Source organism: Protopterus annectens, chromosome 3.part0 (assembly GCF_019279795.1).
Source record: "Protopterus annectens isolate FY-2018-M chromosome 3.part0, PAN1.0, whole genome shotgun sequence".
NCBI classification, from domain to species: Eukaryota; Metazoa; Chordata; order Ceratodontiformes; family Protopteridae; genus Protopterus; species Protopterus annectens.
The window spans coordinates 480,006,549-480,033,337 of NC_056731.1; the positions used below are offsets into that span (position 1 = coordinate 480,006,549).

General features: G+C 38.8%; 1 protein-coding gene across 1 annotated transcript in view; it reads left to right on the plus strand.

Moving 5' to 3' along the window:
• The window catches only part of ADCY1 (adenylate cyclase 1), a 1,911,278-nt gene that overhangs the window by 589,836 nt on the left and 1,294,653 nt on the right, over nucleotides 1–26,789 (plus strand). The window contains exon 5 of the mRNA XM_044065602.1: nucleotides 2,007–2,118. Coding sequence (XP_043921537.1) covers nucleotides 2,007–2,118 — 112 coding nt within the window. The remainder of the gene's footprint in view (nucleotides 1–2,006; nucleotides 2,119–26,789) is intronic.

The following is a 26,789-nucleotide window of genomic DNA, read 5'->3' on the forward strand; positions in this document are numbered from 1 at the left end:
GTACCTCAGGGTTCAGTCCTGCGACCTCTCTTGTTTGGCATCTACTTCTTTGAAGTACAGATCAACACTAAGGGACTGTGGCTAACAAAGTTCGCAGATGACTGCAAACTGGGAGCCATTATTGAATCCCCAAATTATGTCAATACTCTACAAAAGGGCCTTACAAAAACAGATGCTTGGTGCCAGAGCCATGGGCTCAAGCCATAGGTGGCAGTACACTAAACACAGAAAGTGTGATGAGACTTAGGGACACAGGTGGACAGTGGTCTCACCTTCAGTAACTACATCACCACAACAGTCAGGAAATCCTTCTATGTGACATACCTCATCACTAAGGGCTTTTCATCCAGAAAAAAGGAGGTCATTGTCCCACTGTACTCATCCCTCATTAGACCCATTATAGACTACAACGCCCCATTTGGTATGTACCTCTCAAGACATCTGCAACAACTGGAAAGGCCGCAAAAATACCTCACTAAAAGAATCACAGGCCTAAAGCAGATGCCCTATGTTGACCGCCTTAAAAAACTCCAGCTATATTCTGTCGCATATCGTCTACTCCAAGGCGATCTCTGCTTAACATACAAGACCATGTCAAACCCAGAGCTGTTGGACATGCTACACTTAAAGAAATCCCAATCCCTCAGAGCCACACTCTCCAGTGATCTAAACCTTGTCATCACAATAAACAAAACATGCTGGAGGGATAGGTTCCTGACCCAGAGACTCCCTAGACTCTGAAATAGACTGCCCATACATGTCAAGCAGAGCACCTCTTTGGCCCTCTTCAAAAGGAACCTTGATGATTGGATGGGAGAAAGGAAATTCATCCCAGGGATCACGTCAGTCACCCTGCTAGACAGGGGTCCAGGGAAATAAATAGTGTAGGAAGAAATAGCCAGGGAATTGTTATGGCTAGGCTTGTAGGCCCTAGGGCCGATAGCCTAGTACCAACCTATGAACCTATTTAGTGATCGAAGTCTTAAACCATTGAAACCTAAAAAAACACTAAATAAAACAACAACAAAAAAAAAACTAAATAGTGTGTAGGCAGGGGGCAAGCCCCCTTGCACACCCTACACCCCCCCTACTTAAATATACCAACTCTGAGAACGTACTACATTGTAGTGAACGGAAATCTTCCCCTATGGAGAATTTCCATTTAAACGTTCGATGTAGTATGCTTTCATTGTTCTCGTGTCAACAATATCGTATTCGATATTGTCAGACTTTGAGATTTTACTATAGACCCTTTACACACTTAGCTTTTTCTTTTTCATTGAACACTCTTCAGCATTTTGTAATTAAGGGATATTTATCTTTTGTGATACTCTGCCAGTATAGGTTGCGTATTTGCATTTATCTTGGTGAGAATGCTTATTTGACTAAATTGCTGGTTTTCCAGACTATCTTTAGTAAAGAAGAAAACTTACGATACAGCATTTTATACACGTCAGTACTTTTCTACATTTCTGAGTTGTACACAGTTTAGCAAACATTAAAATAATGTAGCATTTATGCTTTAAACCACTGATTAGAGAGCTGATATGTAATGTAGTTTTGCAATTCTGTGTTTGTGATATTAGAAGAAATTAAATTACTTCCAGCAGGTCCTATTTGTTAACTTACCTCTCTAAATGCACTGACTATGCATTCTGGAAAAATCCACAAATGTGTGTGCTTCATCAGAAATTAATCTTAAACATATCTTAAATATAACTTTAATGTCAAAAGCTTTCATATTTAAAAGTCTCTCATCCTGCTTATATAGTTAATATTATGCAGAAAAAATCTGCACACATTTTACCATATAGATGTTTAGTATAATGAAAAAAAATGTCAGTAATCATTTGAAAGTTCTACTTCACTGTTAGCACATTTGGTTGTAAACTGTAGAATAAGTTATGTAAAGCAATATGTGTTTTAATGGATAGATGCAGTTATATAATACAAAGAGGAATTGTAACAAGACAGTATACTAATATTTGTATCCTCTTTTTTTCCAGCATACTCTTTGCTGATATTGTTGGATTTACTAGTTTGGCATCACAGTACACTGCACAGGAGCTGGTGAAGTTGCTAAATGAACTTTTTGGAAAATTTGATGAATTAGCTACAGTAAGCTTTATTTCTTTTAGTTGTATAGTCTTCTCAACCTATGATACATATAGTTGGTATGTTTGCTATATGATTTTAAGTCTGCTGTACTGAGTGGTACAGTGGTGCAGTTTGTAGCATTGTTAACTCATAACAAGATGTTTTCTGGTTCAATTCTCTACTGAGGCACCTTCTCCATGGGTTGTCTGTGTTCATGTGAGTTTTCACCAAGTACTCTGGTTTCCTTCCACCTCCTGAAGACATTCAGTAGAAAGATTGGTTACCCTAAACTGTCTGTAGCTGTGTGTGTCTTTGTGCATGATACCAAAAGAAAGGCTCGGCAATTTACTTCCATTTTTTTACTTGCCTAGTAAACTCCATGGATAACAGTAGCTGTCCACAGGAACAGTATAGGAGTCAGATATGACTAGTTTAAGTATGAACAGGTGGATTATTGGTAACAGTGATTCATGGTTTATAAATCTACCTATCAAGATGATTCTCACTTTGTGAAATGGCTTATATAGCTGTCCTTAATTTATAGTTTGTGTGTTATATTCTTGTAGTAGGGAAACTGTCTGATAATATGCATTGTAAAATTGCTTTTCAAATGGCATGTTAAATTCATTTTAGTATTAACACTTCTTTTGTAACTCACACAGTTCATTCATAATTAAAGATTTTCAGTTTATGCAGTCTGCCCAGGCCTTTTCAAAGACTATGTTGTCACTGTAGATATATGCAGTCTATCACATTTCACTTCATTTTTAGTACATTTATTCCTGTAAATGGATAAAGCAATGCTTGGTACACTTTGATTTTTTCCCATCATATCTGCTAAAAGATTGCTCTTGCCAAATGTCATTCATTTGTATCATGTGAATGAAATACCATGAATCAAAGCAGCCAATTTTCTGGGTGTGATTCAAAACTGAAAGGTAAATAAGTCTTTTTTTAAATACCTTTATTAAATCATCTCATTTTAATGTGCAAAATGGGTTCACATATATCATTTGAAAAGAAAAACAACTGTAATGACATTTTCCATTATTATTGTTATGCGATATACATGTTATCTTTTTACTGATTTTCATTCACTCAGAATTGCTCACTTCCTTCCTTTCCTCAAATGTTTCTCCTCCTCCTTCTAAAGATTATTTTGCATGCATTGTTCCCATAGATTCAATTAATTTATATGACAATTATTTCTTCCCTTTCCTAAAGATCCATCCCACACTTCTTTCATCTCCTTTACAATATCCAAAACTTCCATTGCAGCTGGATTAGAGTTGGATTTTCATTTTCTAGTAATTGCTTTTTTTTAGATTTCAGCCGCGGTGGTGCAGTGGTTAGCATTGTCGCCTCACAGCAAGAGGTTCTCCCGTTCGATTCTCGGCTGGAGCGCCTTCTGTGTGGAGTCTGCATGTCCTCCCCGTGGTCGCGTGATGTTTAAAGACATGCAGGTAGGTGTGTGCGTGAATGGGTGTGCCTTCTTTGAAGGTTGGGCGTCAGGCAACTCAACACTGCAAAAAAATCCACTGCCAACCATTAGCAGACCGGAGTTCCGCTGTGGCGACCCCTAACTGGGAAAAGCCAAAAGACATTAGTTTAGCTTTTTTTTAGATTTCAATAGCATTAAACTTGGGAAGACCTTACTATGGCTAGGCAAGTCACATCTAACAATCCAGCTGCAAAGAATCATTTCCTTAGTTACTAACATTTGTTCGCCCAACATTTCTGTCACAGTACTTTGTAGGGAAGTTTTAAAATCTGTCAGTTTATTGCTGTCCCAAAATGCATGTTCCCATTTCCTTCTCTTCCCCATCAAATCTCCAAAATGTGCTCTCTGCCTGAGCAAAAATCCTCTTACATTTTTTTTTTTTGGGGGGGGGGGGGTATAAAATACATATGTTAAGATTTCCATGCAAAAATCTCAAGCCTTTTGGACTTTGTTGCATGGTTGGGGTTCTACAGATACCTTTCAAGTGTTCCTTGTCATTTGCTTTTCTGTTTTCTTTTCTAACCTCCTCTGATTGATTCTTATAGTTATCATACAGTATTTTATATGCTGTACTAATTACCCCTGTCTAACAGCATCTTCTGTTTTAGACTGAACTAAATCTTTCCTGAAGCTGGTATTTCACTTAACTTTCTGTTATCCATTATCTTCCCTGATAGGGAGGGCAATCACTGTCAGTCTGAACTCCTTAATCTCATCCCACTGTATCTTTTCTTCAGAAGTTAATTGCTCCCAAAACCTTGGTTCCCTTGCTAATTTCCTCCAATAAATTCCTGCCTCAGGTAAAATCTTCTTTCTCCATTCCTGCACCAGCATGGTTCTTCAAGTAATTTCTGCTACTTTATAAATGTAATATTCTGTATGCTTTTTACTATTCTCCGTAAAGACTTGCATCCAAAATCCTAGTATCACTTTATCTTTTCAATGGCCCTGTTTCATCATCCTTCTTTTCCTCTTTGATATATAACATGCTGCTTGAATTATGCATATCAGCTTTAACTGCATAACTCAAAGTACTCCTTCAAATCAGATAACCCTGACCCATCTTGCTGTATGGGAAGGTAATAAACTTTATACTTGCTTTTGTCTCCTCCCAAATAAATTACTTCAACCCTCTATTAATTGTCAGCCTGGCTACATGGCATAAAGTGATGGAGCCACTGCTACTTCCTAGGTGGCCAGGATTTGAATAGTGGCTCAAACACTGGACGAGACAGGCAGGGAGGGGGGAGAGGAATGAAGGGGTATAGCAATTAATGTTCACCCTGAAATTCTTTCATTTCTAAATTTACATCTCATTTATATTCAAATATGTCTGCAGTGATATTGTTATTTGCATATTGCGCATGTTCTTCGTGTTTCACTGTTGCAGTCATCACATTTGCATTATCTGCTTGCAGTAGCACTCAGTCGGCCTAATTATCAAAGTCTTGGGTCCTGTGTCGGTTGCTGTCTCATCTTCCATGACATCAGGTAGTCAGGGTTATAAAGCATGCAGCAGAAGCCATTACATCAGTCCTTCTTGCCATGCGGTGCCCGAAGCAGAAGCAGTTCGCAAGTGCCAGTCGGCCGACTCCTGAAATTTTCGTTTTCGAGTTTCAGATCTGAAGTCTTCAACTAAGCTAAGTACCCTGTTGGGGAACCTTTTTCTTGCACTAATACGATGTCAGTAAAAGTTAGCAATTGTATTTCTTGTGGAAAGCAAATACCTCATAAAGATTTTCATTCGTACTGTATTCCTTGCCTAGGCCCAGACCACAACGTACCTCGCTGTCGGTTTTGTGCCTTATTCAAACCTTGTACTATTTGTCGTCGGTTCATTTTCACATCCAAATATTTTGGAACTCGGTTCAATTATCCATAAATGGCTTCGGTATGCCACCCGACTACCGACATTCTGAAAAAACGCAAAGATAAAGACAGAGACAGACCGCATAGGTGCAAAGCTGCAGACGACGCTTCTCCTAAGCTAGTCGCCAGTTCGCCGGTACTCAGTGAGGTGCTTTCCCAGCCCCTGATACCCACTACTTCAGATTTGCAGGCCTCTACTGAGACCCATTTGGAGTCCGGTATGCCGCGAGATGCTTCCACTGTGGAACCTGCGGATGTTTCTACTTTGGATGGGTCTGGAGCCGCTGTGCAGGCACCGGCTTCTGAGGGTGTATTCAGGCCCACTGACTTGCATATTAAACCAACGCCATCTTCTTCTTCAAGGCCTAAAACTTGATCCATGCCCAGAAAACTGACACCCAGGCTGCATGGTCATGCCCCTGTGCCTAAAAAAACAAATGATAAGAATTACTCTAATCAGGGGAAGCCACCCTTCTCTCTCTCTAAGAGTCCTAGAACTGATTTTCCTTCTGATTCTTCTGATCAGGATTCTGAAATTTCTGTTTTTTCTGATGACCAAAATTTGCCCCTATCTACTTATGAGGATTCTGATGCAGAGGACTCCATTCCCACTACTTCCCCTCCAGAGGATTTTTCTTTTGGTGAAACCTTGCATACTCTTAGGAGCATTTCCACTGGGAAAGCCAGGTGAAAGAGGCTTAGGGAATTCTTACTCCTGCCGCAACACAGGCCTTTAGCTATCCCTCCTGTACTGGACATTGTAGATGATGCCTTCTCAGAATCTAGCCTGGCCCCTGACACATTACCTCCTGCTCCCAGAAAACCTGATAGGTATTACAGAGTACCCGACTCTCACAAGTTCTTCTTTAAAAATCCTACTGCGGATCCTGAGACCATTTCACAGGGTCCCAAGGGCATTAAGGCCTCTACTGCCAAAAATCCACAGGGCGCTGGATAGATGGGGAAAGAAGGTATACACTTCTGCAACATTAGCCATTAGGGCCTTAAACTGCCAGTTTCATATGTTGAAGTATCAGCAGCATATTACTGGATTGCTTAAACAGAAAATGATGCTGATTCCTGACTGTGCTGAAAGTAAAGACTTACAGGATTTAATGCATTCTGCTGAACAAGTGGGAAAACGTACTTTGCAATGTGGTTTTGATTCATTAGAGGCATCATGCAGGGCTGCTGTCACTGGGTCTGTACTTGGCATGCTTGGCATAAGGAGCAATCTTTGCCAGATCATGTTAAAGCTAAATTACTGGTTGCTCCCTTAAACTATGACCGCCTGTTTGGCAACAAAGCAGAAGTAGTACTTAAAAAGATGGAGGAAAAAGCTAAATCTATGCAAACTGTTAAAGATTTCCTGCAAGTACAGCCTCCCAGATTTAGTAGGCAGTGGCCCTCTAAGAATTGGTCCTTTCCTGCCTCTTCCAGGCCTTCTCAGTCCAAACCCAGAACCAGCAGAACACCCAGGCTTCAGCCCCAGGGTGCTTACAGGACTAAGCAGTGGGGGGCTCCCACTTCCAAAGCAGGGAGTAGTAAAACTCCCCTCTATGGTAAATTGTCTGAATGACTTCATTTTAAACCGTCCAAGCCCTGCTCAACTGACTGTTCCTTTAGGGGGGGGAGATCGCCCTGCATGCATAAAATTGGGAACTCATTATCCAGAACAAATGGGTTCTAAATATAGTTTCCCAAGGATACAGATTCCACTTCCACTCCTTACCAACCGCAAACGGTTGGCCAGACCTACCCACAAATCAGTGGGCAGAGGCTCAAAAGCATCAGGGCTATTCAACCTGCCCCACAAGAAGAATGGGGCAAGGTTTTTACTCAAGACTTTTCCTGGTACCCAGGAAAGACAATTCCTGGCATTCTATCCTGGACCTGTCTATTCTAAACACATTTTTGGTAATCCCAAAATTCAAAATGCTGACTCTTCAGCTGCTTCCCATGCTAGGCAAAAATGCCTGGTTGGCAACAATGGATTTAAAGGAAGCCTACCTGCACATCCCAATAAGGGAATATTGCAGAAGGTACCTACACTTCAAAGCAGGCTACATGCATTATTAGTTCTCTGCACTGCCCTTTGGCTTATCTACTGCGCCCAGTGTATTCACAAAGTGCATAGCTCCAGTCATTGCATTTTGCAGGCAAAGAAATATTCAAATATACCCATACCTGGACGATTGTCTAATTCAGACAGAAAGCCAGGACATACTATTAAATCATCTGTTATTTGTAAAGAAATTGCTAACTTATCTGGGGTACACCATAAAAGAAAAGAAATCAAATCTTGTACCCTGCCAACAAATTGTATTCCTGGGAGCAAGCTTGAGTACAACTTCCCAGATGGCCTACCTCACACCAGAGAAACAAGTTCATTTGACAGCCTACTTCAGTCTACTGGCCACAAAGACCCAGCTATCTGCAAGGAAAATACTGCAAGCACTGGGGTTCATGGCCTCTTGCATTCTACTAATTCCATATGCAAGACAGCATATGAGAAAACTACAATGGTATATAAAAAGCCTATGGTGTCAACATTCTCAGGACCTAGAATCAATGATTCCTATCATACCTTGTCTGAAGATAGAGTTCCTTTGATGGGCAGAGGCCTGCCACCAAAACAAGGGACTGCCATTCACTCTACCCCCTGCCGCCCAAACCCTAACAACCGATGCATCAGACTATGCATGGGGGGCTCACTTGGCAGGGCAGTGCATTCAGGGCAAATGGATCCCAAGTCAAATGCACCTGCATATCAATCAAAAAGAAATGTTAGCTGTACAGAATGCTCTGACAGCCTTCAAGGACCACATTCTTCCAGGACAATTATTGGTAAAGACGGACAACACCACTGTTATGTGGTACATAAACAAGCAGGGGGGAACCCACTCATACCCTCTCTGCAGACTAGCCATGGCTCTGTGGAACACAGCCTTGAGCTACCAAGTGCACATACAGGCTCAATTCCTGCCAGGAAAGCTAAATACACTGGCAGATGACCTAAGCAGAAATCTCTTGGACCCACACGAGTGGAAACTGGAACCAAAGATATTCAACATGTTGAGAAACAAATAGGGGAGCCCAGAGATAGACCTGTTTGCCTCCCCTCAAAACTACCAATTGGACAAATTCTGCACAAGAACTCCTCACAAACAAGCTTGGAAAGTGGATGCCCTGTCCTTCACCTGGAAAAACCTATCAGTTTATGCCTTTCCCCCTCTGCCTCTCCTCTCCAAAGTGCTACTAAAGATCAAACAGGACAAACCAAGGAAAATACTGATTGCACTGGACTGGCCACACCAACACTAGTACCCCCTCTTGCACAGTGTGTCACTGTCGGCACCATGGCGCCTCAGACCCCTGCCCTGCTGTCCCAGCAGGAGGGCCAGATTCTGCACTCACAGCTTCAAACCCTGAACCTTGCAGCCTGGCTAATTACCTGACCTCTCCATTACCATCCCTCAGAAAGCAAGTGATGGATGTCATTCTGGAGGCAAGGAGGCCTAGTACTAGAAAATCCTATGCTGAAAAATGGAAAATATTCTGTTCCTGGAGCCAAACTCAGGGGATGGGCACAGCCGTACCCAATTTACCCCATATTCTTCAATACTTAACTGAGATGCTTCACAAGGGCCTTTCCTTTTCTTCCATCAAAGTTCATGCCTCAGCCATGTCAGCACATTACAACACAGAACCACCCTTCTTCTCTCATCCACTGCTGAAGCAATTCCTCAGGGGGCCAAAAACTTAAAACAACCCAGGAGAGCCCCTACTTCAGCCTGGGACCTTAAATTTGTATTGGAAAAGCTCACTCTTCCTCCCTTTGAGCCAGCTGCAAATGCAGAGTTGAAATTCCTTTCTTGGAAAACAGTCTTCCTTCTAGCCATCACTTCAGCAAGAAGGGTGTCTGAATTACAGGCCCTCATGGCAGTGGAGCCTTTCATCATCTTTCATGCGGACAGGGTGTCCCTCAGGACCAATCCCTCATTTATGCCCAAGGTGATATCCAGTGGGGCACTTAATCAGTCCATTCATTTGCCAACCTTCTTTTCTAATCCACAAAACAAAGGGGAACGAATACTGCACTCCTTGGACGTGCACAGACAACTTAGATTTTACTTGGACAGGACTAAGCCTTTCAGGAAATCTGAACAGCTGCTGGTGGAATTTGCTGCAGGGGCAGAGCGGAAGGCCATTTCAAAGCAAACCATTTCTACGTGGATAGACCATTGCATTCATTTCTGCTATAAGCACCATGGAAAACCTACCCCACAGCGGATAAGACCACATTCAACCAGGGCTACATCTACCTCTACAGCCTTTCTCAGAGGTGTCCCTACCAGGGACATCCTAGAAGCTGCTACCTTAAGTTCTGTACATACCTTCATCAAGCATTACCACTTGCCAATGTTTTCTAAAGCCAGAGCTGGCTTTGCCACTGCAGTCTTGCAGGGCCTTTTAGCTGGTCTAAATACTATCTAATTGCCTCCTCCCATCCTTAGCTTTGGGAATCTACCCAAATGTGATGACTGCAACAGTGAAAGACGAAGAACATAGTACAGTTGTGTACACTTACCATAAATGTAGATGTTCGAGTGTATTCACTGTTGCAGTCTTGGTTACCCTCCCTCCAGCCCCCTGACTTCTATTGACTATACCTCTATTCTTGTTTACTTTGTTTAAAGCTTTTTGGTGCATTTGCTTTTTTGTTGGAGGTGTAACCTTGTATATAATTGTTTCCCATTATGGGGGCATCTGACATCCGGGGCAAGAAAAACAAGTCTACTTCACGTTGTCATAGGCCGACAATATCGAAGCTGATATCATCGGCACCAGATTAGCGAAAGCAAAAAACATAGAAGGTTTAAACGGAAATCTCCATAAGGGGAGATTTCCATTTAGTTCAGTGTAGTGCGATATCGGAGTTGGTATATTTAAGTAGGGTGGGTGTGGAGGCCAAACCCCTCACATGGAGGGGTGCAGGGGTGCTTGCCCCCCTGCTTGCAAAGGTAAGTTTTTATTTATTTTTGTTTTTAGGCATTTTTTTTTATCTTTCGATGTTTCAGAATTCGATGATATGATGTCGACCATATCAGATTTGATATTCTGAAACTTCGATAAGATAATATAGATGCAGAAAAACTGATGTACTGGCGTTGGCTGCATGCTTTATACCCCTAACTACCTGACATCATGGAAGATGAGACAGCAACCAACGTAGGACCCAAGACTTTGATAATCAGGCCGACTGAGGGCTACCTGCAAGCAGATAACCCAAATGTGATGACTGCAACAATGAATACACTCGAACATCTACATTTATAGTAAGTGTACACAACTGTACTTTCTTAATATCATTCAGTTCTCTTTGCGTTTTATTTATACATGTAAGGCCATTTAAATTTCATTAAATTTTGTGGCAATGAAATCCATTCTGACAAAAGGCTATTACTCCCACATATCATACTTGACAGATTTTTTTGAATATAATTTTCCATTTTGCAGCTCACTTGTACACATTGCGTGACACACTGATATTGTATGCAGTTCCTTTTTCTTATCTTTATTTGAACCTATGCCACATTTTCAATACTATTCAGTTCAGTAAAGGAAAAAATACTAAATACATTTTCAAAAGAAATCCTATTGTAACTCACTGCAAGCATAAAAAGGAAATCTGTACATGCAAATAAGAGCAGTTATCCCAAATCAAGAGCTGCATACACAGGTATTACTTACTCTAAAGTTAACATTAACCATGCTAATGCTCATATTAGAACCTATATTTGTACCTGTATAGATTGCAGTGTTGTCTTACCTTTTTTTTTTTGCTAAAACTTTATTTATTCAGCATTTCAACAAAATATCAAACTATTAACAATTACTTAACAACATTAATTCTCCAGCCCTATATAAAAGTAATTTCAGTGGTTTCTCCTTCCATATTATTGCCTTAGTTTTTTCATACATATGCTATTCATTTCAACCTATATCATTTCTCAACTGTGTCAAACTGATACTTGATATTTACACTTGTGTATTCAGATTACAATACATTTTTATGCTTGGATCATCATGCAATATATAATTATGCATGCATTCTTCAAAATATTTTTGTCCAACTATGTCCACTTTCCCATATTCCAGTTATGCCCCTTTTCAGATATTCCACGTCCTGGAGGCAAATCTCTTCTTCTGTTCATTCTTAATCTTTGTGGTGCTCTCATAATCTTTCCATACTCTTCTAGTTGCATATCAAATAATGTATTTCTATCCTCCAGTCTCTTTCCCCTTTCCTGCTTCCCAGGGTGATATGTTTATGCCTGCTACTATTAACAATCCCTTCATGTTACACATCTGTACATCTCCCTTCCATTACATACATACATACATACATACAAATATTTGACGCAGGTGCATTAATGCCCTTCTAGCTTGCCAGTATACTAAAACACTTGTTCCCATAATAAGTGTCGAAGCTGTTCTTAAAAATATCTAAACTAGTACTTGCTGTAATGTAATTTGGTAGTCTGTTCCATGCATCAGCTACTCTATCAAGAGAACCAATTAGTACACGTCTCATTCCTATAGAATCTTCTACATAGGTTGACTGATGATTCTCTACTACTTTTTGATAACCCAAAACATTCCCAGAGGTAGTTGTCTCTAAATGCCTTATATACCTGAATAAGATTTCCTCTTAGATATCTGTAAGAGATACTGTACAAGTTCAGATCTTTTAGTCTTTCATAATAACTTAAATTTTCACATCCATGGATGCCCTTAATATATTTCTGCTGTACTATTCCATTTTATTCTTGCTTGTTTTCGTATAGGATTTCCATATTGTTATTCCATACTCAAGTTTGGGTCTAATGTAACCAACAAACAATGACGTCATTATTTTTGATTTCCTAGACTTTATAAATCTTTTTATACAACTTATAGTTCTATAACTATCATTAACTAATTAGTTGATATGATTAGAAAAACTCGTAGCTGAATCGACCCATATACCCAGGTCCTTAAAGGAGTACAGCAGGTTTCTCTAAAGTATTCCTCAACTTTACAGCCCTTTTCCTCCCTATTTACATTGTCCTCTGTAAAGCAACAACAATAAAGCATTTACAATTTTTATAATTCCCCTTACTTCTGTAACAGAAGTCTACCTTCTCATGCTGTGATGGTTTCACTTACAAAATGATTCTCTCACGTTTGAATAAAGCTTGCTGGAGTCGCCCATTTACTGACATCATCGAGGCCAGGCAGTGCAGGTACTTTTTTTTTTTTTTTTTTTTTAATCAGTTCCCTCCCCTAAAGTGACATTGCCACAGCCGTCATCTGATTCTAACTAAAATAATAAGACCCACCCATTCTGTAATGTCATGGCTCCCTTGTCCTTCCCCCAGCCTGAGTGCTGTTCATTTTATTCAGTAGTAGTGTAGCAACACCGATGTTTGGAAACACAGAAATTTAGTATGCATACTTGTACATTCTGCACGGCAAATGATGCTTAGGTGGTGTATCGCTTGCATACTTCTCTGTTGTATTTGCACCAGATATTGCTAGTGTGCAGTGCAGGAATAGAAAGATTAAAACATTACCCTGGTATCAGAGGTGGCAGTGCAACATATTCATAGTGGCTTAACATGAAAATAGCTCTAAGCAAGCACCATGTGAAACCTGAACAAGCACCTAGAATTATTCAGTGCAGCTTCCACACCTTAAGTCTGAAAATTAATTCACATACTCACATGAACATGAGTAGCTGCATATTGATGGCTAAAGGTGTATGGGCATGTCGGGTGGTTACTACACTGCAAAACTGGTATGTAATGGCGGAGATATTTGGAAGGCATGAGCAAACACACCAGTATATTAAAGCCATAGCACCAATTGAACTGGAGGCTGGCAAATAGATTTAGTAAGGGATTTTGTCCATGCACAAATATTTCAACACTGATTCTTTGCAGTGGCATCCATTATCTGATTCAAGGTAAGTTAACCTTGATGTCCTTTATTTAAAAAAAAATCAATAAAAAATTTACTTTGTTATAAGTGACTTCTGGACACAATAAAAAGGAAGGGGGAAATATTAGCAATGTGGTTTGTATGTACAAAGACAAATCCAGGGACACTGCAAAAGGTTTTTTTTTGCAAACCAACCAGTGGAGTAAAAACATATGAAGGCAAACACTGCATACCAACACACTTTGCACATGTAAATCTCAATGTTTAACAAGGTGGAAGCATGAAGTGATACCTTAACACTTAAATTAATAAAGATCTAAACTGGTTAATAGTATAAATGTTTTATTCTTTAGCTCCTTGGTGCAAGACCTTTCTGGATATGATTGCAGTCAAGTAAGGCCATGGCTATAGTGCAGCAAAAAATGTCCCCTCTAACAAAGGAAATGAGCAAAGATTAAATTACATGAGTCAAGCACCCTGCTGAGATCTGCCAAACAATGGAATTACCAGGTCAAATTACCCTCAGGACTTTGACAGCTAGGGAAGCTAAGTGTTATTGGGGAGGGGAGAAGTAAATGGACTGGAATTCATTGTCTCACAAATTAGTGCCATTTTAAACTAAATTAGAAAAAAAGGCAGCAGTAAACAGCACTTTGAGTATGTTCTGTGGCATTTGCACTGTTTCTGTTTTAAGTAGTCATCCAGCAGCAGGGAATGTTACTTACACTGTTCTATTTTACTCAGTACTTTGTACGCATGCAACATCTATGAAATGACAGGAACTTTAGGCAAAAGGAGGCCTGCATGATGTAACATTTTTGAGCCAAACAATGATTTCTGGGATACTGGATGGCAACCTGATTTATCCAAACCACGTCAATATGCCAGCCTCCAGGTGGTCAGAGTCTGGAATTACATATAAAAATATTTAAAATCCTGTAAATAATCCCAGAGTGCTGTTAAAGTGTAGGAAACATCATGCCATGATCAGCAAAAACAGAGCCCAAAAAGCAGCAATATAGCAGAAACAAATATAAAATCCTTTGAGAACAAGGAGCAAAAGATCCAGGCTGAGAATGTATTCCAAAATAACAGCAAGAAATCCACGAATAAATGTTCAGGTACCAGTTTATTAACAGAGGACACAAGCGCTTTCACAGTTGCTTCTTCAGGTGTAACTCCTGCCATAAAGGCACACACCTTATATACTCTTCCTAATTAGTCTAAATGATCAATTAACATACTAAAACATTTAAAAAGATAGTACACATAGAAATAATACCTAATTGAAATGCATTTATATTACAAGATACACATACTAAAACATTTTAAAAGATAGTACACATAAAAACATAAATACATATTATCTAATTGAAATGCATTTATAATAGTGGACAGTGAAATTATGTGTGTGTATATATATATATATATATATATATATATATATATATATATATACATATATTTTTAAATAAATAAATATATATTTTTAAATAAATATATTTTAAATGAATAAACATAATTTTTATATGAATATATATATATATATATATATATATATATATATATATATATAAATATTTAACAAGACAAAAAAATATATAAATGAATGTATTTAAATTTAAAATATTTTGAACATGTTAGAAATGTTAAAAATGAATCAAGATTCATCTATTCAATGGTCTAATACGAAGCACAGGCTTAATAGGAATGCACTCGTTAAGACCATGTCCAAAACTAGATCTGAGCCTCACAATCCATTTTGCTTCCATATCCTCAGTTCTAGCTCTTACATCACCACCCCTGCCATTCTCATATATAAGAGATAAAACTCTAAACTTAAATACATGGTCATCTCCCATGGCACTAATATGTTTAGCTAGAGCATTAGTCTTTGACTTCTTCCTAACATGATACAGATGCTCCCTGATTCTTTCTCTGAGGGTTCTATCAGTTTTGCCTATATAAAAACAGTGGCATAACTGACATTCTGCTAAATAAACCACATGTGAACTATCACATGTAGCACCTACCCTAAAATCAGTGCTTTTTCTAGTATCAGAGTGATGAAATAATAGACTCATATCTATAGAGGAACACTGTGGACAATGACCACAAGGTCGTGTTCCTTTAAACATCATAGGTGGTTTTTCATTTTTCACACAACATAGCCTCCTATACAAATTCTTCTTTTTTTTAAAAGTATACTGTGGTGTGGTACTAATAAGAGAGGATATTGTGGGTTCGGTGGTTAAAATTGGCCAATACTTATTAATAACATCGGTGTATTGCTTGACATTCCTAGCATAAGTAATACAGACATTAAGTTTTGGTTCATTGTTTGTAATATGCCTGGAAGTATTACTTGAAAAGTATGGTTTTGCTTTGCTAGATCTCATTTGTCTCACCATCTTCTCATTCTTACTAATGCAATTAATGTGGTAATCACGTTTTTTCAACTCATTACTGGTATTAAGCATCATGTGATCATACTCAACTGGATCAACACTTAGCCTGGATGCCCTAAAAAATTGATTGCGAGCTACGTTGTCAAAAACAAAATCAGGATGAATGCTTTGTCGATCAAGCAAATTATTTACCCTACATTCCTTCCTGTACATCTTAGTGCTTACTTTTCCTGTTGCATCTATATCTATATATACATCTAGAAAACTGATTCCTGTATAAGAATAATTGAAAGTAAATTTCAGAAAATATGTGCTATTGTTTAAATATTCTACAAAAAGTTTCAACCCATCAAGGTTACCTTTCCACAAGAAAAAACAATCATCAACAAATCTTCTGAAAAAAAGGTATATAAGGTGCATATATACTATTAAATATATTATCAATCTCCCAGGTTGCCATGACTGCATTAGCATAACTATTTGAGCAAGAGCTGCCCATGGCAACCCCATTTCTTTGCCAATAAATCTGGTCATTAAAAATAAATATATTATTATAAAGCACTAATGCTATCAGTTTCTGTATAACTACAATCTCACTAGCATTAAGCATACCTACTTTCAATAATAACTTCTTCATAAAATCTATACCAGTGTCATTGGGTATGACAGTAAAAAGAGAAACAATATCTAAAGTAACCAAAATAACCTCACCTTCTACATACCCATCATTAGTAAACTCATATAAATCGTGTAAAAAGTGCTCAGTATCTTTTAAAACATGACACATGGAATCTAATACAGGTCTCAGTCTCTTCTCTACATAAATAGATATAGCTTCAGTAGACCATCCCCTACTTGACACTATAGGCCTCATGGATGGTCTAACATTATCCTTGCGTAACTTAGGGAGGCCTTGTATAATAGGTATTACAGGTTTACAAACTAAGAAGTACTGATACAATTCATCAGTAATAAGGCACTCAAACTGCATTCTCTTAATTTCAGTAATTATATGTTGAATCATTTGATCTGCAATTAGCTTAGTAATAGGTTGATAAAAACTAACGTTATTAAGCATATCATACATTAATAAGTCATAATCTGTTTTATCTAAAACAACAATCTGTCCACCTTTATCAGCCGGTCTAATTACCAGGCTGGAATCATTCTCTAATTCATTCATTCTAGTTTTGGACATGGTCTTAACGAGTGCATTCCTATTAAGCCTGTGCTTCGTAATAGACCATTGAACAGATGAATCTTGATTCATTTTTAACATTTCTAACATGCTCAAAAAATTTAAATTTAAATACATTCATTTATATATATTTTTGTCTTGTTAAATATTTATATATATATATATATATATATATATATATATATATATATACATATATTTTTAAATAAATAAATATATATTTTTAAATAAATATATTTTAAATGAATAAACATAATTTTTATATGAATATATATATATATATATATATATATATATATATACATAATTTCACTGTCCACTATTATAAATGCATTTCAATTAGATAATATTTATTTATGTTTTTATGTGTACTATCTTTTAAAATGTTTTAGTATGTGTATCTTGTAATATAAATGCATTTCAATTAGGTATTATTTCTATGTGTACTATCTTTTTAAATGTTTTAGTATGTTACTTGATCATTTAGACTAATTAGGAAGACTATATAAGGTGTGTGCTTTTATGGCAGGAGTTACACCTGAAGAAGCAACTGTGAAAGCGCTTGTGTCCTCTGTTAATAAATTGGTACCTGAACATTTATTCGTGGATTTCTTGCTGTTATTTTGGAATACATTCTCAGCCTGGATCTTTTGCTCCTTGTTCTCAAAGGATTTTAGCATGCCATGATGTTTTAAACATGTTTTTTTGAGTCTGGGGGCGCGGTACTCCTTTAAATGAGTCTACTGTTTTAATCACTGTGTGCTGTATTAAATATTCACTTTTCAGTTTGTCTCCCAAATCTCATATGCTTAGTTTTTAATTTATTTATCAGCATATTATTCTCCTGTGCCCAAATGGTCAATTTACTCAAGTTATTTAGCAGACATGCTTTATATGTAACACATGTAATCAGTGTACCCAATTTCAAGTCATCTGCATATAGACTGTAGAACACCTTAGATGAAAAAGTTAGGTCTGAAAGATACAGTCTAAACAAGTAAGGGCCTAGGACAGAGCCCTGTGGGACATCCTGACTATAACCAAGGATTTCACCTGTCCAGTTGCTGTATGATACTTGCCATGTCGTATTTGTAAGCCATGCAACTATCCATCTTATCAAGAGTATATCAACACGTAGTTGTACTAATTTATTGATCATTGTTTTGTGTATGACCTTGTCAAATGCTGAATTAAAATCTATATAAATTACATCACAGCACAATTTTTCATTCATAGCTATTATATTATTATAGAACATCACGTTACAGGTGGTAATAGATCTGTTTTCAACATATGCATGCTGATATATGGTTTCAACTCACAACCTATCCAGTTCTGACAATAACTTATCCAATATTACCTTCTCCATTATTTTTCCACAACATGAAAGTAGACTTAAGGGTCTATAAGACTCTGGGTTTGTCCTACTCCCCTTTCCCTTAAAGACAGGTTTAATAAGAGCATGTCTCCAATCTTGAGGAATCTCCCCATGACCTAGTGAATACTAGATATAAAGGTACTGTAAGTTCTTGCTAAAGTGTTCTCAGGTCATTGTTACTAATTCCGTCTCCTCCCTGCACTTTGGATCCAGTTTGTGCAGTTCTTTTACAATATAATCTAATTTGATTCCAGTGTCTGGGGATACCTGGATGTCACTAGGACAATTTATCACCCCTTTTGTGGAGCCAAACTGTTTTGCATAAGATTCTGTAAACATAGCCATAATCTGTTGCGTCTGAGAATAAATTTTAGAATCTGTACACAGTTTATCAATTTGTGTGTCTTTATTCCTTCCACATCTTATGTATCTATAAAAAGGCTTCCTATCATGCTCAATATCTTTATATACATTTTCTTCAAAATTTTCTTGATCTTGTCTAACACTATGGTTAATCTGTTTGTCCAGCTTGCTCATTTCAGTTTTCAAAGTTGTAGTTCGACCTCTCTTCCATTTCTTATATTTTTTTGTCTCTTACCTTAATCATATACCTTGTTCTTACAGAAATATATCCCCCTGAAGTTGTATGTCTAGATCCTGATATTAAACATTTTTTTGATTTTTTGCACTCAAACAGTTTCTCTTTCAAAACTTTTCACATTCCTTCTGCAGTTTTTCCACTGAACACCTCACTCTAGTTCGTTTTACATAGTGACTGTTTTGCTTCCATATAATGTGTAATTAACCTTCTGTGCATTGGCTTAGATTTCAGTTTGGCAGAATTATCTAGCAACAAATCAACCTTTATAACCCCATGATCACTGCACATCAGTGTTGGTAAAACTTGACGAAGTTACAGTAATTTCTTTGGTAACACAAACAATGCCTGTCTAGTATGTTCCACCCCCTGGTAGTTTTTTTTGCAATCTGAAGCAATTGTTGTTCCTGAATATACCCCATGAATAATTCCCATACTAACATTGTTGAAGCAATATTATTCCCGTCTGTTTCTGGTAAATTTAAGTCGCCAGCTAATGTTATTATTCCCTCCTGTGCTTCATGTAAGAAATGTATGAATTCCTCTAGGTCATCTGCACTTGACTTTGGTGGTCTGTACACTGCAACAATTGTTATATGTTCCAGGGTTGTCTTTATTGTGACAGTGACACAGTCTATAGTATTGGTGTTTATTACTGAAGATGTAATAATCATAGGTCTCATAGCTATCTTCAATCCCTATCATAACACCTCCACCTGATTTTTTTGTTAGAATGTCTGTTACAGTAAAAACATTTATACCCTGACAGAACTGGTTTATAGTCACTGTTCTTTAACCATGGTTTCACAAATAATAACAATATCAGTGCTGTGGGAACGTAGCAAATTTTCCAGTAAAAAAAATGTATTGTTAATGCTCCTAGCATTAACAACTATCATAGGTTCATAGGTAGGTACTAGGCTATTGGCCCTAGGGCCTATATAAGCCTAGCCAAAAGGTACCCTGGTTTTCGCCACCCAAGAAAATTATTTTCCTGTGCCACTGTCGAGCAGAGCCACAGAAGTGATCCCCGGGGTGAATTTCCTATCTCCCATCCAATCATCAAGATTTTTCTTGAAGAGTGCTAATGAGGAGCTTTGTTTGATATAGATAGGTAGTTTGTTCCAGAGTATGGGAAGTCTCTGGGACAGGATTCTATCCCTCCAGCATGTTCTGTTTATTGTGGTGACAAGGTTTAGGTCCCTAGAGCGTGTAGCTCATAGGGATTGGGATTTCTTTAAGTGGAGCATGTCTAAAAGCTCTGGGTTTGACATATCTTTGTGTGTTAAGCAGAGATCGCCTCTGAGTAGGCGATATGCGATGGAGTAAAGCTGGAGTTTTTTGAGACGGTCTGCATAGGACATCTGTTTGAGGCAGGTAATTCTCTTTCTGAGGTATTTCTGTGGCCTTTCCAGTTGTTGTAGATGTCTTGTGAAGTACATACCAAAAGTGGCATTGTACTCTATAATGGGTCTAATGAGTGACGAGTAGAGGGGAACAATGACCTCTTTTTTCCTGGATGAGAAACCTTTTGTGATGAGGTGTGCCATGTAGAAGGATTTCCTGACTACTGTGGTGATGTGATTATCAAAGGAGAGACTACTGTCCACCTGTGTCCCAGGTTCTCGTATCACACTTTCTGTGTTAAGTAGACTACCGCCTATGTGGTAGTTCATGGGTACAGAGCTTTTACCAAAAGGGATGACAGTGCACTTTTTGGCATTGAGCTTGAGGCCATGGCTTTGACACCAGATATCTGTCTCAGTGAGGCCCTTTTGTAGGATGTCCACATCTTTTGGAGTTTTGATTATGGCTCCTAGTTTGCAGTCATCTGCAAACTTCATTAGCCAAAGACCTTCTGTGTTGGCCTGTACTTCAGAGAAGTAGATACCAAACAGGAGAGGATCTAGGACTGAACCCTGTGGTACTCCACTTGATACTGGTCTGAAGTTGGATTTGGAGTCTGCTACTTTCACAGTGTGGGTTCTGTCAGTGAGCCAGCTGGCAACCCATCTAGTGACATAGGGATTTATACCTAGTTTAGTGAGTTTATCTATAATTCCAGAGTGGGGGATGGTGTTGAAAGTCTTGGCGAGATCTAGATAGGCTGTGTGATCCACCTTACCCTCATCTATGGCTTTGGTGACTGTTTCAAAGAAGTCTATTAGGTTTAGGAGACATGATCTGCCTTTTACAAACCTGAACTGGGTGGGGTTCTAAGTTTGGAGATTACCAATGTTATTGTTTATAAGTTCCATTATGATAAATTCCATAGCCTTGCAGACCAGGCTGATTAGGCTAATGGCGCGGTAGTTTCTGGGGTCTGTGGTGGCTCCCCCTTTGTAGAGTGGGATAACCATCATTGTGCGCCATTCAGTGGGCACATAGCCTGAGGTAAGGCTGTGATTGAACATGGTACTTAGGTGGGGTGCCAGTTCGTGCTGTAGTTCATGTAGAACACAGCCTGGGATGTTGTCAGGTCCCATGGATGCTGTGTTCTTGGCTGTGGATAGTGTGTTTTTTGCCTGTGAAGCCATGATTACAGGAACTTTGCATTCTTCTGGTATAGAGATGGGCCCTTAAGGGGATGACAGGGGGGGTAAAGTTAGCACTGAACCTATCTGCCAGGATGTTGGCAATATCAGTTGGTTCTGTGTATTTAGTGCCATTATGCTGTAACTCAGAGCAGATCTGAGTGTTGCCACTGAGATTCTTAACATAGCTATAGAATGCTTTGTGGTTGTTTTAGAGTCAGTGGTGATTTTGTTTTTATAACTAGCTTTGGAGGATTTTATGAGGGATCTCAGCTTCTTACTGTGGCTGACCAGGGAGTTTCTCCAATCATGGGATTTTACTCTTTTTTTGCAACAGTTTCTTTCTTTTGTAGTAGAGTTTGTTTATGGCAGAGGAGCACGAGATTGGCTTCCTTTTTTTGGCGGATAGCATCTTGGTTCTGTTAGGGATTGAACGATCCATGCACTCGTGTAAGTGCTTATAAAGTGCATTTGTGTAGGATTCAGCAGTCATACTCTATTGTCCGTCAGCATGGGTGCCGTGAGGTTTGCCACTTCTGTCTTAAGAAGCGTGAAGTTGGCTTTGGAGAAATTTTTTACTGTGGTTTCCCTAATGGGGGGTGGGGGAGGGATGTGGATGTCTAGGGTGATTAGCTTGTGGTCGGATCTGACCAACAAGGAGTTGACCTCTGGTGTAGAGCACCAGTTGCCCATGTTGTTAATAACCAGGTCTAGGATATTGCTGCTGGTGGGGGTGTGGATAAGTTGATCCAAGGCATTGGAATTTATGAATTCCAGAAAACGTTGAGCACAAGAGTTGGTACATGAGTAGTTTTTCCCAGTTAATGGTAGGGTAGTTGAAATCGCCCATTATTAGGGTGTTAGATTGTACCCTAATATTTTCCAGTGTATCAAGAAATGAGGAGTGGGAATCCTGGGGCATGGTGGGGGATCTGTAGCAAGCTACAATTTGGATTGCAATCTTGCCCAGAGTTAGTTGCACTTGGATAATCTCAGATGCATTATGCTGAGCAACTAGCCTGGAGGTGTGGTTATCCTTAACGAATATGGACACACCTCTGCCTTTAGTGTTTTGGTCCAGGTTAGGTGGCCGAAAGGTGTGGTATGAATTATAGCCTGGTAATGCAGGGGTACTCTCTGGAGCCTTGAACCAGGTGTCTGTCACTGCACAGATGTCAATGTTCTCCATTTTAAGGAGTGCCTCGAGTGAGTGCATTTTGAGGTTTAGACTTCTAGCATTGAGTAGCATTACCCTCAGATTTTGCTTGCTTGTACCTGCTATGGTGGTGAATTTGTCATTTGAACATTGCCTAAAATGGCACTATAGGGGTGGCTAGTGCCTTAGCCAGTATCCAGAATCCCAGGGGCAACAGGTGCAGGCCATCTCTGGCAAAGCATCGTGGTTTGTCGATCATGTCATCCCAGGCAGACAGATACTGGATCCCCCTTAGAATGACACCAGAAGCTTAGCCAATTGTTGAAGTCAATCATTTTGTCCTTGTACTGTGGTATCATTCTGGGTGATGGCAGGATGTTACTCAGGGCTAGGGTCATACCTGCCTGGGCTACAAGATTGGACAGCTCCTCCATGTCCCTTTTCATGTAGCCCAAGGAGGTATGTCTCAGGTCATTCACACCAACATGGACAATGACAGAGTCATATTTGTACTTGTTGTGGAGTGACCTGAGTGCATGTGTTATGTGACGGATCCTGGCACCCGACAGGCAGCTGACAGTAACTTTCTCCTTGTTTAGCCTGGTGAGTGGAACATCAGTGTGCCTGACTATAGAGTCACCTATGACTAGAGTGTTGGGTACGTTGTTATGCTTTATGGGCTGTGGTTGAGTGGCACACTGAGTTTGTGGGCTATGTGTCATTTGGGTTGTGTTGAGGGGTGGAGGTTGCTTGTGTTTCTACTTTGGAGGTCCCTGCTGCTTGGGCAGGTTTTTACTGAGAGCCGCCGCAAATGTAGGTGTGTGTTTTATGTTTCTATGTGTGTGTTTTGGTGGTGTAGGTTTTGAGGGACTATGTGCTGAGTGTGATGTGGTGCAAGTGTTTACCTTCTCCTCTTGACTGTCTAGTCCAGTCTTAGGTGAAGAGAGCTTTGCTTCCAGTTTGGCTATATAAGTGCATCTCTCACAGGTTGTAGTGTTGGATGGTAGGAGGAGAGGGTTGTCTGTGTACATGAGGCAATTACTGCATTGCCCCAAGATGCCCAGATTCATCAGGTAGACAGGAGAAAACACTGGGAGCTGACCCTTAGACATGCCTGGATATGTTCTTATTTAAGTACTACAAACTGTTTTCCTCTAGACAGTGAGGAAAGTTGAGTGTTGTAGTAATTCGTATCTTATTTAGTGCTTACAATAAGTTCTGAACAAGTGCTGAGCGCAAAGAAACAGACTTGAGTGCTGAAACAAAAAAAAACTGGCTGGTTCTAAGAAACAAAATTAACACAGAAAGACTTGTGGGCTTAGAAGCCCACAAATAGTCCTGGACACAGCAAATCTGTATTCAGACTAGACTACCCACAGGAAAGGCAGGAAACAAGCTTAGAAATTTTTTTTTTTTTTTTTAGAAAGGAGGAGCAGAAACTAAGTGGATTGGCCTTCTCAAATGTTCTCCCTGTATTAGGTAGAATGAGGTAATGACACTAGACTGGGAGGAGGATCCCAGATCAAATTTACAGTAGGGGCGGGCAACTGCAAAGCCACCAACTATAAGAAGTGTTTCTCACAGCAGAAAAGCAGCAGTGAGCCTTTAAATGAAAGTTTTAATCAGCTAAAGGAGCCTCTAGAGAAAGCTTTTAACTGCAAACAAGTTATCAAAATCAAACAACCCAACGGATGCTTAATAAAAGTGGACAATTTCCAGTTAATACCTCACATACAGTGAAACTTGCTAGAAAAATATACAGTACACAAAGTGCTATAAACAACTCGAAAAAATAAGCAAAAAAACAGGATACTTAATGTTATATATTATAGATCTGAGTTTGCTCAGTGTCCTTCCTTCGATTAGCTCAGTGTGAAATGGCAGAAACACTCACAACTTAACTTCTTAGGTAACAGAAAGTTGAAACCCGAGAGAACTTTTAAGGAAAAAAAAAGCTCCAAAGAACCAATGAGGTGCTTAGTCTAAGCTGTAGTCCAGGTGACCTCAGTCAGCCAATGACCTTAAACAATTCTCTCTCACTGAAATGCCTGATGGCTTTGGCTAAACCAAGATGTCCCTGAACATGTGCTCAGACACACAGCCTCCACAAACACAAGGCCCAAATGCAAGCCTGAATATGGACAATGCTACAAATATCCACACTACTTAGAAACAAACTGCAGAAATGTTTCTCACAGCAGAAAAGCAGCAGTGAGCCTTTAAATGAAAGTTTTAAACAGCTAAATGAGCCTCTAGAGAAAGCTTTTAACTGCAAACAAGTTATCAGAATCAAACAACCCAACAGATGCTTAATAAAAGTGGACAATTTCCAGTTAATACCTCACACACAGTTAAACTAGCTAGAAAAATATACAGTACACAAAGTGCTATAAATAACTCAAAAAAATAAGCAAAAAAAACGGATACTTAATGTTATATATTATAGATCCGAGTTTGCTCAGTGTCCTTCCTTCGATTAGCTCAGTATGAAAATCCAGATACATCAAATGTTGCTATCTGTGAACTGTTACATTTTTGACCTGGCAAAAATCCTGCCTCATGTTTGTCAAATATTGCAAAATATCTGCTGCAAAAATTCTCTTCCTTGACCTTGACAGCTGCGCACCATCCTGTCTGAACATGTGTGCCTAAGGCAAGACTTAGATGCTCTACACATTTCCATTTTTTAAAACAGGACATTTTTTTAAGTAAGTATTTACCCCAGACATCTTTTCATTCACGGTGACCTGACTATTCATTCTATAGGTGATTTGTGAAAAATACATCCTAGCACCAGTACAGGCTATGCTATCTAAGAGCTGTCAGTTCCCTACTAACAGTCTGAGAATCCTTGTGGGTGACATTTCTGGTACCAACAGGAATAAAAAACAGATCCATACTTCCTTACATTAAGGCATTCCAAGACTTGTCTCACATCTTCTATTTTTGCTCCAGGCAAGCATAGTACTATTCACTGTTTGTTATCATCTCTGCAGATATAAGTGTCTGTTCCTCTAGTAATTGAATCTCCAATTACAAGAATATCTTTGCTGATCATCTCTGAAGAATCTTCAGCTTCTAATACATTGATATCTGCTCTATCAATTGTTGTTAAGGATAGATCTTCATCGCTATTAGTTTTATTAATCCCACTATTGTCATTATGTATTAAATTCTCATCCAGCTGGTATTGTAAATTCATAGCTTGAGCCATGTAGTCAACATCTGTCTTTCTCTTCTTTTTTCTTACAGTAATGTTCATCAATCCTTCCACATTCAGTTTTGATTTCTTCCTTTTCATCTGTCCCTTGCCTGTTTTTTCTACCTTCTCCATTGGAAAGATGATACCTTTTTCTGTAGACTGAAGGTTTTCTGATATCATCATTCCCTGTCACCTGTGTGTTACGTAACAAAGCAGTGTCCTTTTTTACTACGTATTCTCTTTCCTTTACAGTCATTAATCAGTTTCCTTTTCTTTCTTGTTATTTGTTGTGAACTTCTTCCTTTCTTTCTTTTTCGGTTTCCTTCTAGACAAACTGGATCCTCAGATTGCTGAATACTTGCACCCAGAATTCCAAAGTTGTCAGGGGCATTGTCTTGTTTCATAGGGGTTGAATGTTCTTTGCAGAAAATAGATGCATCATTTCCTAAATGTGTTCTGTTTGTTCTATGCCTAACATTATTTATCTCATCAGTCCAGTCATTCATATATGAAACAGTTCTCCAAGCCATGCCAATTGCACAAGTGCAACCATCATCAGTAAGTCTAAATTCACTTCTAACAATGGTAAGCAAATCATCTAACTTTTGACATGAGGAACACAGATCACCGTTTAAATATGCATAACATTTATTACACTGTACTAGATATTTGTGCATTAGGAAATCATTAATTGCATACTCATTTAAGGAATCCATATTCAGCTTCAAGTGAATAAAATATTGCAAAAGAAAAGAATAATCAAAATCATTAACCACAGAATTGAAAGAGAACTTAAACTGACTTCTGTGACAAAAGAAATCACACCAGCAATGTACAACTAAATAATAAGTACAGGAAAGTT